Below are 16,532 nucleotides of genomic sequence, written 5' to 3' on the forward strand. Positions count from 1 at the left end.
AAACTCATTCGAGAATTAAATTTACGCTATTATCCCATTAAATTACTTTTTAAGACATACACTGCTATCGAACTGTCTTTCCTAAAGAGATTACTCTCCAACACTCTACATATTAGGGTATCGTATATACGGAAGAAAATCGAACGATTTATGTATAAAAAGCGTTAATCTAATCTTCTTGCGTAATAAAAGAGATTTTTTGCGTAAGAGAGCGACAGACTTGTTATCATCGGACTCGTAGCACGCGTACTTGAGAAAACTTTGTGTAAAGTTTAATCGCGTCTCTAATAATAAACGACAGCACGCGATCTAACCGCCAGAGAGTCAACGAGATTGCACCGTGCACGCGACGAGCGACGAATAGATCGCGGATTCTCTCTCTCTCTCTCTACCTTTTCACAATTTTGTTGCATGTCGAGAATGTACCAAGAACTTACCGATGCCACCGATGCGTCTCGCAATTAACTCTAAAAGTACTACATTCTAGTAGTTTCTTTTATTTTGTTAAAGCTGTCACGCAATACCTCATCGAAAAGGTAGGTATATGCCACGAGATATTTGAGAATGGAAACATGCAATTTCTATAGAATGCAATGACCAGAATGTATTCGCGTAACAATTCTACACGTGTTTTGAATGTTGAATAAATTTGATTCGTTCACGCAAGTTTAACACGCACCTGAAAACTTTACTTCCTTATAGAGAAATTTAATTTTCGGACAGTACTCGAGATCACGCATTGAGTAAATCTTGACTGCGACTATGTTTCGCGACTATATTGAAAAACAATAATTGCGAGTAAATGTTGTAAAGAAGAAAAACTGAAAAAATGGACAATCCGAGGCGTAAAGTACTCACCGAGCACGGAGAGGCTGAGACCGGAGTTAGGGCGAGGCGATCTGTCGGGGGGCGCCATGTCGCTTCTCTCTCTCTCTCTCTCTCTCCCTCTCCTTCGCTCTCTTTCTTTTTTCTTTTTCACTTTCCTCTTCTCTCAAATGCTTCCTTTTTTATTTTTCTTCACGCGCAAATACGTGCATGCTTCAATCCGGCAGCAGAGACTGTCGTACGTCGCACGGTGTAATACACACACAAGTCACATCACACGTATCCACAAACTGGAGTAGCGCGCGTAATATGGCTGATGGAGATATACGGTGAATTGGAACGCGCACCTGACGACCTGACGACCGTCTCCGACTCGCGGCTATTGCGGAACACGTACGCGACGGTGAGAAGGAAATCTGCGCGATCTCGACTGATCTCGCGCGTCGTAATCATTCTCTTTTCCTAATCTTTCTTCTTTCCATTTTTTTATTTGTATCTCAAAGCACCGGCATGGAAGGATAAATGTCAAACGCGCGAACACGTGACGAAGGTTCGTGGCGCACTGACTCACCGACCGCGGCGACCGCCGCCAGTTTCTGCCAGGCACTAGGCAGGAGGCCGAGGAGGCAGAAGTGCCAGGCTACACAGCCGAGCGCAGCGCGAAGCAACGAAGCGCAGCGCAACGCGGTTGAGCGGCTCGAGCGTGGCTGAGCTCGGCGCGATGACCGAGTTGGCTGATTGGCCGACAGCCCCGGCGCGGCGGCCCCGGCAGCTCCGGCAGGTCGGTTGAGTTGAGTTGACTCGAGTCGCTTGGTCGCGGCCGCTCCGACAACTTTGCCGATCCTCAGTATCCTCACGCCTCGCGGTCGTTCTTTCACAATGAGAGAACTCTCTATCTCCGTTCCTCTTTCCTTCTCTCTCTCTCTCTCTCTCCCTCTCTTTCCCCCCCGCTGCGTCCTTTTCATCCTCCGCCTCGCTAGAGCGGCGCGTGCGCGTCCAAGTCTTCTGCTCTGACGTCTTACAAGCGTAGGTACACGTTACATGCAAGTCTTACGCGCTATCGTGAAAGTTGTCACTTGTCACTTTCCGGTTTTCTACGTGCCGTAAAACGCGTCGTTTTGCCCAATCTAAACCCGCAATTTTGTCAATCGCTAAAAACTCGTCACTCGTAAAACAAGCAAAACTTTCCATATGGAAAATGCGTTTGAATCGTCAACGTGAAGAAATTCAACATAATTCATCGTAAATCGTGAAAGATCGCGACGGCGACGTACGATAGCGATAGAAAGATATCGCTGGACGAGCCGGCGCGGGCGCTTGGCTTCCGCGCGTGCGACAAGTGCGTCCGCACTCTTTAGGATCGCGTTTAGCATTTGTACTCGCGAAACGTTACTTTCTACTTTCACATCTCAGCCTAATATACGATCTTTACACGCGCTCGGATATTTTTCTCCTCCTTTGGGTCGACGTTGGAAGGTCCACGTCGAGAGTCCACAAAAATCCTGATAGGACTATGAAAACGGCTGTCGAAAAACGGGGCTTCGATTATCCCAACGAAAAAGAGAAAGGGTACATGGAGAAAGCTCCAGGGTGCGTTCACCGCGGCGCGGCGTTTGTTCCATCTTTGATTTAGCCGAGTTTAGGCGATCATGCCGAGCGTCGAGTCTCAAGTCTCGCGTGATCGCTTTCAGATCATTATTCGTTCGGTTCGCGATTCGCAAAGCCTCGCGATTCGCTAGTCGCGAGTTAAAAGATTCAGATGTACAGCTAATTTGTTTCGTTAGCTATCCGCTTTTCCTATTTATCTACAAATGTATGTACCGCGGTCCGTTGTGCCTGTCTTTGACAATTGGCAAAGTCATGCGTCAATCATTTCCATCTCGACAAGTTTGTGACAAGTAGCAAGGTCCGATCCGTCTGTAAGTTTGATTCTTAGTGCGGATGACGAAAGAAGCAATTGGAAAAGAAATGACGATGCATTCCAAGATTCTGCGTATAATCTATACTCGCGAGAGATTTTGCGTTTTAAATCTCCTACGGTAAAAATTGTATTAGAAAATTCTGGAATAATTAAGAGAGGAAGTTTGTTAAAGTAAGCGAGACTCTTTATAGAACGATATTTTTTTAAGCGGAAAACAGTCTCTTGCTTTCCGGAAGCTTGTGTCGGTACTCGTGAAACGATAGTCGAGCTTTCAACTATACCGATACTAGGATATTTACCGCGGTATTACAATCGCCGCTAATAGCTAATTTACGTGCAACGCCGCGCGCGAATCCTGATGAAACATATAAATTGTTAATTTTATTCGTTAAAAATGGAAAAAAAATGTCCCGTCGCACGCTGTAGATAGTTGTAGGCCGATTTCCAAAATTTGAAGCGAGCACAATTTGTTTGATTGACGACGATCGACCAAATAGAATGGACTGGTTTGGGGCGATGAGAAAAGTATAAGCTATTCAAGATATTATATATAAGTTGCGATATATTTTCATAGACTCGAGAAAACGTAGCCGCGAATTAGCGAATTAGTAAATTAGTGGTGCAGCTGACTCTGGGTCGTCGACGTGCAAACGTATACAGAGGTACGTTGTTGCACCTTTCTACTTGTGAGCTATAGTGCAGCGGATGCGAGTGGGCGAACCGGGATCCAGGTAGGCAGAGCCCACGTTGAAACGAGCATCGGTAATTAAACGGGCACCTTGCTCGGCAGACCCGTCATTAAAAACAACGACGACGACAACGACAACGACGACGACGACGACGATTCGCGTCACGCTCCGCTTATCGCTTCTGTTCCAAGCGCTGTTCCATGCACTTGCGTCGCATAGTCGTCGGACGCACGGTTCGATCACTGCGGTATCTCACTGCGAGGTTTCAATATTTCAATCGCCGACTATTTAAAATAACATTAATACAATTAAATTGATTAACCGATCAAAGCGATTTTTTTGTAAGCTTTGTTTACATTTGTAGAATAAAAGAGATGGATTTCAAACTTTGTTCAGATACGGAGCTAGCTCGAAGCAGCTAGATTCCACTAGATTTTAGATATTAATTTAAAGTTTGGAACAAAGCGGTAAAAGCTTTCTAGCCGATCTCGTTGCAACGAGATACAGGCTGACCGTATGTATCGGTATGTATTGGTAAAGGCTTAGGGGCACAAAAGGCTTCGTGCCTCGGCAAGTGTGTTGCGAGACGGGCCTTATACGGATCTCCAGACGCGACACGACGCAACGCAAGGTTCAGTTTCGAGCAAAAAGAACCGTTGCGTCGCGCTGCGCTATACTGTAACACGCGGTCGGTGAATCTCACCGGCGCGGCGCGGCGCGCGGCGTGACGCGGCCGCGGCACCATTCGCTGAATACCAACGTCACATTCGACGCTTTAACGAATAAATATGTAACTACTTACTCGTTTTACGAACAATTGTTTATACTTGGTTTTATTATAAATTTTATACTTGTGGAGGGAGAGAGAGAAAATGTAGAAAAAGTGATAGGTAATATAGTGCGTAAAAACTGTTTAGAGATTTCATTTCGTTACCTTTCCTTTCCTGAAACGCTGAAGATTAGAAATCCATTCTGCATAATGTTGCATTTTAACAATCAATTTTCAATGCTTCTAACAATAAAGTCTCTTTGTGTTTATAGCGCGTGATGGCCATTGAACGGCATTTTACAAGACCGAAAATTATTCGCGTTAGTTGAAGCTCGACCAGCGTATCAAGTACAATTGGATGCGTAGGCAACGTTAAACGTTAAATTGTTCCGCTAATCGTCACGATAGGAGACGATGCGACAAGATTACTCGCCCACGGCCGAGTTTCCTGCAGGACTGACGAAAACATGCGTTACACGCGGTCTGGATATAATTGCGGGATAAATAATAATCGTGGTAATCAAGCGGGCAAGGAATGGCAAATGACATAAATAATAAGTTTAAATACTGCTTCCCCCCCCTCCGCCCGTTAATCATTTGCAATTACTGATGCGCAGCGTTTTCTATTCTTTGCGGCCGAGTGTGTGTGTGTCGAGTATTAATTGGTAATGTGCGTGTGAAATCCCAACGAATCTCTCGATGATAACAATCAACTATTATCGCATGTCACTGACAATATTACGGATATCCGAGAAAAGTCGGATATATAAAAATATATCAGTCGATGGAAAGAAGAAAACGAAACGTCTCGAGAGTTTATAAATCGCAGCCACGAAATGAACAGATATGCGTTAAATCGACCGCGCATTTATATAGCTTACTAATAAACGTCTTAGCTGCAACCACGAGATTTCTCTTGCACCGATCGTGAGAGCGTTCGCCATATTTTTATCGCGACGCGACGTTAATAAATGTGAAAGTGGAATATCGCGGGATAATCACGGAATAGCCATTACTCGAAAAGTCGATTTTTTATCGTCTCTTCGTATCATTCGTGGCAACGTGTTTCAGTCGTTTCAGTGTTTCATATTTTGATCTTAATCTCTTATATATTTTTCTCATGTGTTTATATTCCTGCTCTAGACCGTAACAGAGATTTGCGCGATAGATTCATACTAACGATTATAAATGTATTCAATAAGTATAATACATTTCATCGTTGTACACTTTAACTCGTCATTTGCGAATATCTTGCTAAAAAAGAACCTATTTAATCACGGCCTCTTTACACAACTTGTATCACAATCTTCGCACGTCTTCAAACAAATCCACTTTTCGGTAATCAGTAAAAATTTTGATTCTCGCAATTGCACGAATCACCACGTCAACGGTTTAAACCACCAACGCTCCAGGAATTTCACATTGCTGCGCAATAATGCGTGGTTTCCGTGAACATTATAGAGAGTTAATCACAAAAGAGGGACGAAAAAATTTCTCTGAATCCCGTCATTCGGCAGGTAGAGCCCGTAGGAGCCCGAGGAGCCCATAGACTCTCGAGAACCCTCTCGCTCGCTGAAAGGTCTCCGACGCGGACGTCCCAGTCCCCCACGCGGGCCCTATACGGTCCGAGCGTTCATATCGAATTGGTTCTACGAGCTTATAAGGGTCAGCGAACGTCGTGGAAGTCAAGCCGAGAGAGATTCGATGGATCTTATATACAAGGTACATAAATGTATATTCTCGAAGGAGAAACTGTTCGTAAACCTCTATAAATTTCCGCGAATGGAAGCTTGGCGGTCCAGGATTAACGCACACCTCGGCTCTTTGAAATTATTCAATTATTCGAATCGCCAAGTTATAAAGATAAATATGCGGAGTTGGTTGACAAAAGTAAGACTTTGTATAATAATAAATTCCTACTTATGTGTAGAGTTGTAGTTTCCCGTGTCATGCAGGTATCGGTGCCCCGCGCTCGCTAGCGTGACGTACGCGGGACAGGATCTCTAGGATCTTCTCCGTGTACCGCGGAATCGACAGAGCGATAACGCGGGATACCTCGTCCGCCCACGCAGCATCCACACGCGTTTACAAAGGTAAACGTGATTTTACGCGTGGAGTGGCGCGTATAGAACGAGCGGGTAGTAGAAGGATGCGTGCGAGAGGCGCACGCCGCACACCGCTTTTCCACTGAATTGTTACATTCGCACCGGTCAACCGCGACCGCGTATTAATTCTGTATAACGTTTAACGTTTGTACAACGTAAAAGCACGCGACGACCTGTCTTCTCTGCCCTGGACTCTCCGCTCACGCTCGTTCCGAGTTACGACGTAGGTGTGATGCGCCTCGCGACTCGCACCTCGCACCCAAAACGTCATCACGTCATCACGTGTCTGATATTGATAAATTTGTACTTACTTCTTCTTTTAAAATCTTGCAAACCTATGCGTGATGATTCTTTTGTGACGCGTGCAGTGAAGCGAGAAGCGAGAAACGATAATCGCGTTAATTTTCACGCACGTTTACAACTAGATTAGGTCGTTACGCGCCAAAGTTTTACGTTTACGTGTTTACATATTGTTATTTAATTTTTCGCACGCGTATCGTAGATATTTTGAAAGTAACAGTGCGTTGCAACGCACTGTTTTGCCTAGAAATAAAAGCACGAAAATCACTTTAACTTACCAAAGTGGCACGTTCACGACGTTCACGTTATTCCAGAGACATCAGACACGTACGCGAATGCCTTTTCGCATTCGCCCTCGCCCACGCGCGCCGCGACACTCGCGCCCGCTCCCCAGTAGGTTCATTCATTCATTCGCTCGCATCCTTCTTTCATTCAAGGCCCGATACACTTGAATCGCGAAAACCGTACGTCCCGTACCTCGTCGCGTCGGAGCTCGGAGCGAGTAGGCGAGTACGACTCATTGTGAGTATACGAGGCCCGGCCTGTAGATAACCAGGCGCGCGTGCACGTGCGCGCACGTTATCGCGCTCAGAAATACATACGTGATGTGTGTACGCATCAGCTCGACCATGTCTTACGTCTTACGTCTTACGATTATTGTCTGGAGCCTCAAGGGGAGTTCTCCCCACGTTCTATCGCCCTTCCCTCCTCTCCCGCGGCAATTATTCGCTTATCCGTTAATTTCCTGTCTCGTTGAATAGCCGGAGATCGACATGTTAAATTCTCAAAGATTTCTCTCGCGGAATTTCAGTTGAGTCGCGATATCGCGATACAATGTTATTAAAAGATGACAATTCGAAAAGAGACGACTAATTTCTGCAACTCTTTAAAGATCTAGCGTCTTTAGAGGATATACAACGAGACGTAAATCGATCTTACTCCTACATAAAAGATGCGATAGAGAAAGATCGACCTATATACGTGCGGGCATGCGTTACGAATGTTATGATCAACAATTTGTATATTATCGAGAGAAGACCGGCTCGATTGCGTATAACACACGCACCTGCACTCGCATACAAAATAAATGCACGTATTATACTTATATATTATTATACCTATATAAACCTACAGAATGTGCCATACATTATCGCTCATTTCCTAGTTACCGTAACTGCTGCAGTTGTTGCAGCATATGTGTCACAAACTGAACCATCTTAATCGGCTTGAGATCGACGTCACATTTCATATTTATTATTCTCTCTCTCTCTCTCTCTCTCTCTCTCTCTCTCTCTCTCTCTCTCTCTCTCTCTCTCTCTCTCTGTTTCTTCCTATCTATTGGATTATAAATAACTGAACATTAAGAATATATAACACGCACGAACATCCTATATGTATATATTAAAACCTTGATTAATTAGTCATTTTAATTTGACCCCCAGAACACTGCTGTTGACATTAAAAATTAAAAAAAAAAAAAAAAAAAGACTGAAAAGATTATGATCAATTAGACCTTTGTCAACCAAGTAAACTATATGTAAACTACGGTATTTGATACGATTCGTAGTTTTCTTTTCGCCGAGGGATTGTACCTACGTGTTTAAGATCGAGAATCTGACGAGGAAAGATAAAACTTTGTCGTTTTATATGCGTCCACTTGGTACGTGACATGTGTTCGCTACGTGTTCTGCATAAGATTAAAAAACAGAGATCGTCGCGAGATGTTTTACGAAAACAGCGTATCACGATTAACGCCGCTAACGTATAATTACATATATCAAGTCAAGCTGTCAAGCTACAATACGTTCGTAATGCGGTCCTCTTATATTCATAGCATTATTGCTGACCGCTCACCTTTTGAGGCACAACCATCTGCGATATTTCTGCTCTTGTTTACAATAACTCTTATTGTTGCACTCTAATAATAATAATATTAATAATATTATTATTATTATTAAAAAATATTGACCTACGTATATACGAGCATATTGAGTTACGTGTACATCTTACACACCCACCTGTGCAAAACCTACATATATTACGATCCCTTTGCGTTCAAATTCGGAAGTGGCGTAGGTGCGCTGACTCATAGCGTTTTTCACTGGATAGCACTGAGTGCGCACCGAAAACTCGTTGAGTTCAGATGGCACTGTCCGAGTGCACTGAAAGTGCGAATTTCTTGCGCTTCCAGCTAAACATCTCAGTGCAGTTCTGTGCATATTTGTCGCTCTGAATATGGAAAGCTTTATCATTAATTTTAAGGTCAATGATGACCTATTAAACTTAACTCTCGATCCAAGCGAACAAGAGTTATATGACAAGAAACTATGAATTTAGATATTTTATCAATGCTGTGAAAATCTAATTCAGTAAGTTGCCGAAAACGACCTTTTAAAAGTCCAAATGCATTCTCGATCAGTACTCGTGTTGCACAAAACTTCTTATTAAATTGTTTCTGTTTATCGGACAGATTTCCATAATCCCTATAGGGAATCATTAGCCATTCCCTTATAGGGTATGCCGCATCTCCCAATATATGAAATTTCCCTTCACAAATTTTTTGTAAATTATCATTGATGTCCGATAACTTTAAAACTCGGGAATCATGGATCTTTCCTGGAATCCCAGTGAAAACATCAATGAATCTTTTTCGAGCATCACATATACCCTGTAATGTAATTGCAGGAATATCGTGCCTATTTACGTAAGTGGACTTTATTTTATGTGCTGGTGTTCGAACTTTAATCGACGTCCCATCGACACAACCAATCACATTAGGAAAACCAGCAACCTAAAAATTTATATATTTTTATAAATAATTTTAATTTATATATACTTTACTCGCCTAATTCTTAAATTAGTGTTAATAATTATTGACATACATGCTATATATATATATATATACATATATAATAGGCACGATATTCCTGCAATTACATTACAGGATATATGTGATGCACGAAAAAGATTGATTGATGTCTTTACTGAAATTCCAAGAAAGATCCATGATTCATGAGTTTTAAAGTTATAGGACATCAATGATAATTTACAAAGAATTTGTGAGAGGAAATTTTATATATTGGGAGATACGGCATACCCTATAAGGAAATGATTCTCTATAGGAATTATGGAAATCTGTCCGATAAACAGAGAAAATTTAATAAGAAGTTTTGTGCAACTCGAGTACTGATCGAGAATGCATTTGGACTTTTAAAAGGTTTATATATATATGTACATATATATCTATATATATATATCTTTATACCTGTGTGTGTAAACACAAACATATTACCCTATCAATAATCTCCAAATAACATACTTGTAAAAACTCGCTTGCAGAGAGTTCATTGTTCTCAAATTTTATAATTTTTGGAGCCATGTCGATAAAAAAATTAATCACTCTATCGTTTTGCCTAAAAGTTGTTGCATGACATACTCCAAATCTCTGTGACACATCTCTGAGACAGACTTTATTTCCAGCAAACCTATAATATATGAAATATTCAATTATTTTTCACGCAGAAATAAGTAATAAGTCAGTACACAATACAAATAATTACCGACTTACCACAAAAATGACAAAATATCCAATTCTGGAGTGGTAGGTTCGCTACCTCCTTTGCTCCGATCAGATGGATAGAATCCAGAATGTGCATACATCTCTATTATCTTGTAGGCTGTTGTTCGTGTAACGCGAAAATGACTTTTAAACTATAATAATATAATTATTTGTAATATTGATACTAATTTATACAAAACATATTATTGTTTTACATAATAATACAATAATAATACAAATTATAATCTATAAAGATAATAAAATGTACATATATGTATGCTTACATCCTTATCCGTAAGGTTATGTACTACCTGAAGAAAGTTTGCAATCTTTGGAATTTTTCGCGGATTTTTTTCTTGTAAAAAATTATCTTTATCACTGCTAGATGATGATGATGATGAAAGCAAATCTAACAGCTCAAATATTAATCGTGCATCCCGCCCAGCCATATTGCACTAAACTGGCACCGTCTCTCAGAGCTCGTGCCGAATTCTTGCACTAAAGTGCGAAAACTCGGCACTAGACTTTCCAGTGAAACAGCACGCACCGTTTTCATGCGCACCGAAATGCCCAGTGAAACACGTTGCCCATGACGAGTGCGCACTCAGTGCGCACTAGTTCTCCCAGTGAAAAACGCTATCAGAGTTTCTCCCGTTTGGGTATCCTCGATTTCCAATCACATCCTGCTTGACTTGGTCAGTAATATAATAATATTCATACGTGTGTGTGTGTGTGTGTGTGTGTGTGTGTGTGTGTGTGTGTGTCATATTCACTCCGCGCTCGCCTCTCTCTCTCCCTCCCTCCCTGCCTACCTAGTTCAAGCACACATTTTTATCGACTTGTAATTAATTCGTTTGCGTAATTAAGAATGATCTAAATATTACTTATCGCAATACTGATTACCGTTATCGAGTAACGCTCACTCTTTTCAAGAGATGACACGGAATAAACGGAAATTCCGACGGTAATTCAAACCATCTTGCTGCTCACTCCTCACTCTGCCGTACTTGTACCGACCGTGCGTATAAGATGTTGCAAATTTCCTATATGTAATACAGAGGTTTTTCAGACAAATTTTTTTAATAATCACCATTTTTGTAGACTTCCTCGTTGACCAACGTCTCCTCATCGTCAGTGTCGGGTCCAAGGGATATCGGAGTATAGACGACGGAGTCTCTAGATCTCATACTTTCCCACCTCAATTTGACGAGCCTCTTGTTTTACGGTGCATTCGGTAACGATCGAGCTGAAATGCAAAGTACAGCTATATGAGTTACACGCAACCAGAAGGCCGGATTTTATTTTATGAATTTGCTATTGAGCTCCAAAGCGCAATTTTGTTCCTTTTTCAACTCCAAATACGAGAAATTTTAATCCCTTTCGAGAAAAATCTCAAGAGTTTTGGCCGAAAAACGTTGGGAAAACGAAGGAATTCTCGTAAATAGTGCGCTTATGTATCGTAATTTGATGGTGCAACGAGAGAACAAGATGCGTCCGAGTTTAGAGCAAATAGCGGCACACGTCGCGGTAAAATTTCAGACTCGCGTGCGGCGTGCGGCGTGACTACAGGATGACTCGGAACGCCAAATATAGCGAGCGTAGGGATTTCCGCGACATTTTCTTCAAAAGCCTTGCGCCTCGCACTCAACCAAATACCTAACGTAACGTCGATCAAACGAGGATAATCACCTAATTGCATTTACTTACATATAATAAACTTCGTAAAAAAAGTTGAGTGTAAATTAAATAAATTAAATCACACGCACTCAACGTAAGGTGGAGTGGGTTCAGCTATAGATTTAAATTACTCAAAATATATAAATAAAGAGCGATGCAAATCAGTCAATATATAACCATATACCGTTATGCGATACGACATCGTATAATTCCTTCACCCGGTTTTCAGCATTTAAAGTCTAGCTCGGGATAATTATTCTACGAAATACCGAACAAATCCATACGATTTCATCACCAATGTACTAAATATTTTCTTTATTTATTTTGGATAGATAAAAGAGATCAAATACATAGAAATATTTCTGGCAGCGGTGATTTGCATGTTTCAAATTCTACAAGTTTGTTCGCGCGCGCGACGTTTTCAAGTTTCATAAAACTTGAACGCTAAATCTAATCCCTTCGCACGCACGTGGCATGTGTATGTACACGTTGCTTCGTTTGCCCTTGTAACGAAACGTACGTCCATCTTATTGTTAGATAAAAGCGTCTAGTCTCGGTTTTATTGTCAGTTTTTGATCTGGAATATCCACCTGCCTGCCTGCCTGTCCGCGTATCTGCCATTCGCGCCGCTCATCGAATGATATTTAAAATTCGGCAAATTGGTTTAAAAGATTGGTTCAATATGGCGCACATTCACGAAAGAATCTAAATCTAATCGGATCACACCGGTTCAATGTGTGCCAATTAATCCTAGATTTGCTCTAATCTGTCCCAACTTTTCTTCGTCGTGGAAAAAAACAGTTAATTACAATTAGCGGTGATCGGCGATCAATCGATCCGCTCGGTCGCGGTCGGTTCGAACCGCGAACGGATTTCAGAAGCGTCTAATCGACAATACATTGGCCGATTTTTTATTTTTCTCTATCCTGCCGCGGTAGAAACTAGAAATGTCCCGCTAAAGTCTAACGTTAAGTCGATCGAGAACTAATATATACATTATACAGTAATATGCGGGCATCGCGAAGAATTTCGCGTGATGCCGTTCTTTTTATTTCCGTAGTCACATGGGGGGGGGGGGCAACCGGTTTCTCGACTGACTGCAGAGAGTAGTGAGCGCAGCCGGCAGCGTACGCGTCCGTATAACGCGGTCCCTGCTCGGATTCGGGATACGATATGCGGCTTGCGGCTTAGTTATTTCGGGAGGCACGAGGCACGAACGCCGCCGCCGTCTCGACGTACCGGTAGACGCCGCGCCGCGTCATTCTTCTGGGATTTCGAGGAAATGCGGTGGACGCACCGATACCGCGACGATATCGATGGTCCCGGGTCCCAGATATACTCTTGTCTCGCGGGTTGTATGTACGCTGTACGCAACTCGACTTTTGAAATAGATACGTAAAAATCAATACTCGCGATATGAGAAGAGACAAGTGTTCAGGACGTTCTTGCTTTTAGAGAGTATATATTATCGCCGTAATGTGTAAATACGCGGAGTAAATCGAGTAAATAGAGAGAGAGAGAGAGAGAGAGAGAATATAAATAAAATTTGATTATACAATATGATATTTGCGTAGAGGTATATAAAGTCCTTTTTATCTACACACATGCATGCTTATTTCTTCTCGTTATTGTTATATTCTATATGTAGCATGGTGACGGCATGCAGAGGTTTCTCTCATCACGAATGGTAGTCGTAACCACGCCTTTATGTTCGCAGGGGGTCCCAGGTCCCGGGTCCCGGATATACTTGGAACAAAGAAGACGAAAAAGACGGGGCGAGGTCTTTTAACGAGGAGCTTTCGCTCGTAGCGCTTTCGAAAATCTACCAAAGAAAGTTTATTTCCCAAATTACAGTTTATATGATTGCGCGTGAAAATAAATCGATATTCACACGCACGGCAGGGCAACGGAAAACAGAACGTTATCGGTAAGCGCCATCGGATAATCGAATAATTAACGTTATTTGTCATTTGTGGAATCACGAACGATTCGAGATCGGGATAATTTCAGTGATATATTATTTCTTCAAAACGGAAGAGAAACGGATATAGATTTGTTTAATAGAAGTTTATACCCACAAATGTATTTCCGATACTTGTAATATTTAACGAAAACGTGATCTTGAAAATCGACAGAGCGATTTATAATCTTGAAGATACCTCTCAAGTAGGTAAATCCAAAGTCGGACGTCCGCGACAATTACTCGGCGGAAAAACAAAAGAAATTTTTCTATTCTTAGGATACGGCCGCCTCTTCTCTCTCTCTCTCTCTTTGTGTATGCGTGTGTGAGACGACCGCCTTTTTCCTCTACTCCCATTTTGTACGTAGGGATTTCCGGATCTGTCGCCTCGGATCTTCCCGCGAACGGCAAACTCGACGATAATTCTCTTTTATTCTTATTACAAAAAGTTGAAAAGAGACAAATAAGGTGAATCTCTTTTCTACGTAAAACGATTTAGGATTAAATAATTATAAATTTGCTGATAAAAGTAACATACAGGATCGATCGTAGTCGATATATATGCATTATGTAAATGAACTCATATTGAAGTTGAGTCGCGGGTATAAAGCAAATTAAGTAATTAAGTCGCGGAAGAAAATAATTTGCGCGATCGTCAACAATAAGGGTGAGGAGAGTAACGTGGGATAGTACCGCGATAGACGGCGGGGTGCGGAGTACGTTAGCATCCGTTTTATTCCAGTCGAAAAATTTTCGCACGACGCATCCATCGAACCGAGTATCAATACGACGCGCAATGACGCAATGACGAAGATTATAGAAGCTTATGTTACATTCGAGAAACGACAGAGGTGTATATTCCTTCTTTTGAAAAGTATTTTTAACGATCAAAATATTATACACAAATCGAGCACGGAGAGAGGTAAACGACCTCCGACAAGCTGACCGATATCTCGACGGTCTCGACTGACTTTAGGTATCCGTGTACCCTATGGTAGGACTGGGTAAGGGCTGCGACACACACGGACGCGATTGGGACGTTTACGCGTTGTCGATCTACGCGCCTCATTATCAGTCGCGCATAATACTTTGATAACTGATACACCTTTTCCCGAAAAATCGCGTCATAGATATTATTTTTAATCCAAAGTTAACTCGTACGTCTCCGATTGTGAGTGGAACTAGCGGAAGGTAGGTATATCTCTCGTTAAAAAATGTTTCGCTCATTTCGTATAGGACTAATAGGTAGGACCTTTTACAGCATCTATAGAGGCTTAACTCTCGCCCCTCCCTCCCTCCTTGTCCGTTTCGTTTACAAAGCTGCGCTAATCTAACGCAAGGCAAGCGGGCAGCCGCGTGAAAAGTTAACGCGGTCGCGTATCAAAAAATTCTTCGATCGAGTATTTGCGACCGGTTATGACACGTGTCGCGCGATAATTCGACGAGCGGTGTATTTATATTTAATTTCTTTTCCGCAAAGAATAATGAGAGATATCGACGACGATTGGTTTCTTAAATCAAAGCTAATCGGTAAAAGCTATATATATATTCAGCAACCCTGATGACACGAATGGGTCGGCGCGGCGCGAAGAAAACTCGAGCGAACGACAAACGACAAGAGTACGAGCTACGAGCTACGAGCACGGAAACTGAAAACGCAGAGCTGGATGAGCGCACACGCCACACACGCGCATACGCACACATTGCACGAGAAGGTATAGCTACACGCTACACCCTCCGCGCGGGACCCGGACGACTGTTGAACGTTGAACGTTGAACGTTGAACGCTGACAAAAATAGCGGCGCGACGGCATTACGCACCTATAGATACAACGAGCGCGAGCGTCGGCGTCAACCGGACGAGAGGAAGAGCCGACACCCGACATCCGACATTCCCGAGACATCCCTCGACACGAGGCGAGGAATCGTCCCGCTCTACCATTTCCGGCCATCCGGCCTGGATTCACGCTACTATACTTACCTACGGTCTACGTGCCTACGATCGCGATGTTTATGTTTCACCGATCTATCGTTCAAATTCAAGTCGACCAAAGCCGAAGAATAAAAGGCACGTTAAATTAAATTAATTCATAGCTCTTGCGAAATGCTCTAGCGATACGCATCGTCTATTGTCGATAGCTACAGAATGTATATTTATATTATGTACACTGTCCGTCAACGATTCCTTTCCAGGCTCCCTTCCAGGCGTTAGGGCGCGCCGCGTTAGCAACTGGAAGCCTGGAAAAGAATCATTGACGGGGAGTGTTCATGATATATATAAGTATATTGTATCGCGTATCGTGTGAGCCAGTCGCGAGATTCGTTCTTCGGTTCTTCTACCCAACGTTCTTTTCAACAGAATTTTCTCACTCGCTCATACGCAAAGATAACAACGTTAACAATAACGACATAAAGATATCAAGTATGCGCGCGTGCGCGCGCGGTCTAGGTGTCTATAATATACTCCTATATACTCTACGCGAGATAAATTCGAAATGTTGTAATTGGCATCGGTCGCGTGGAGGAACGTGTGAAAGAATCAAAGAATTATTAGTACACATACGTCGCGCTAATAATCATCGACTCGATCATCGACAGATTCACAGGCAAGACTATATGACTGTCCAATCGGTCCAATCACATGCAGGTTATTATGTACGTACGTTACGTATTACATACGCTTGTACGAAGTTATATAGGTGTCGTTTCTTACGCGTTAAGACATAT

The 16,532-nt window shown here is 42.4% G+C and overlaps 1 protein-coding gene and 1 long non-coding RNA gene across 4 annotated transcripts in view; one reads left to right on the forward strand and one right to left on the reverse strand.

Annotated features, from left to right (window-relative positions):
• Positions 1 to 7,439, reverse strand: part of Rols (zinc-RING finger and ankyrin repeat domain-containing protein rolling pebbles) — a 23,195-nt gene extending 15,756 nt beyond the window's left edge. For 2 of the 3 annotated variants that reach the window (XM_077410293.1, XM_077410290.1), the window contains exon 1: positions 859 to 1,542. In XM_077410293.1, the coding sequence (XP_077266419.1) occupies positions 859 to 916 (58 nt within the window). In that variant the 5' untranslated portion in view covers positions 917 to 1,542. Of the gene's footprint in view, positions 1 to 858; positions 1,543 to 6,887 lie in introns of those variants that run through there. The other variant, XM_077410291.1, reaches the window with a different exon arrangement.
• Positions 1,542 to 16,012, forward strand: LOC143899769 (uncharacterized). Its single transcript, XR_013257598.1, has 5 exons — positions 1,542 to 6,297; positions 11,102 to 11,186; positions 11,270 to 11,402; positions 13,563 to 13,772; positions 15,359 to 16,012. It is a non-coding gene; the product is annotated as an uncharacterized LOC143899769 (long non-coding RNA).
• Positions 16,013 to 16,532: the final 520 nt, after the last annotated feature.

The sequence above is a fragment of the Temnothorax americanus genome, unplaced genomic scaffold, assembly GCF_048541705.1.
Source record: "Temnothorax americanus isolate GAGA-0224 unplaced genomic scaffold, ASM4854170v1 Scaffold29, whole genome shotgun sequence".
NCBI classification, from domain to species: domain Eukaryota; kingdom Metazoa; phylum Arthropoda; class Insecta; order Hymenoptera; family Formicidae; genus Temnothorax; species Temnothorax americanus.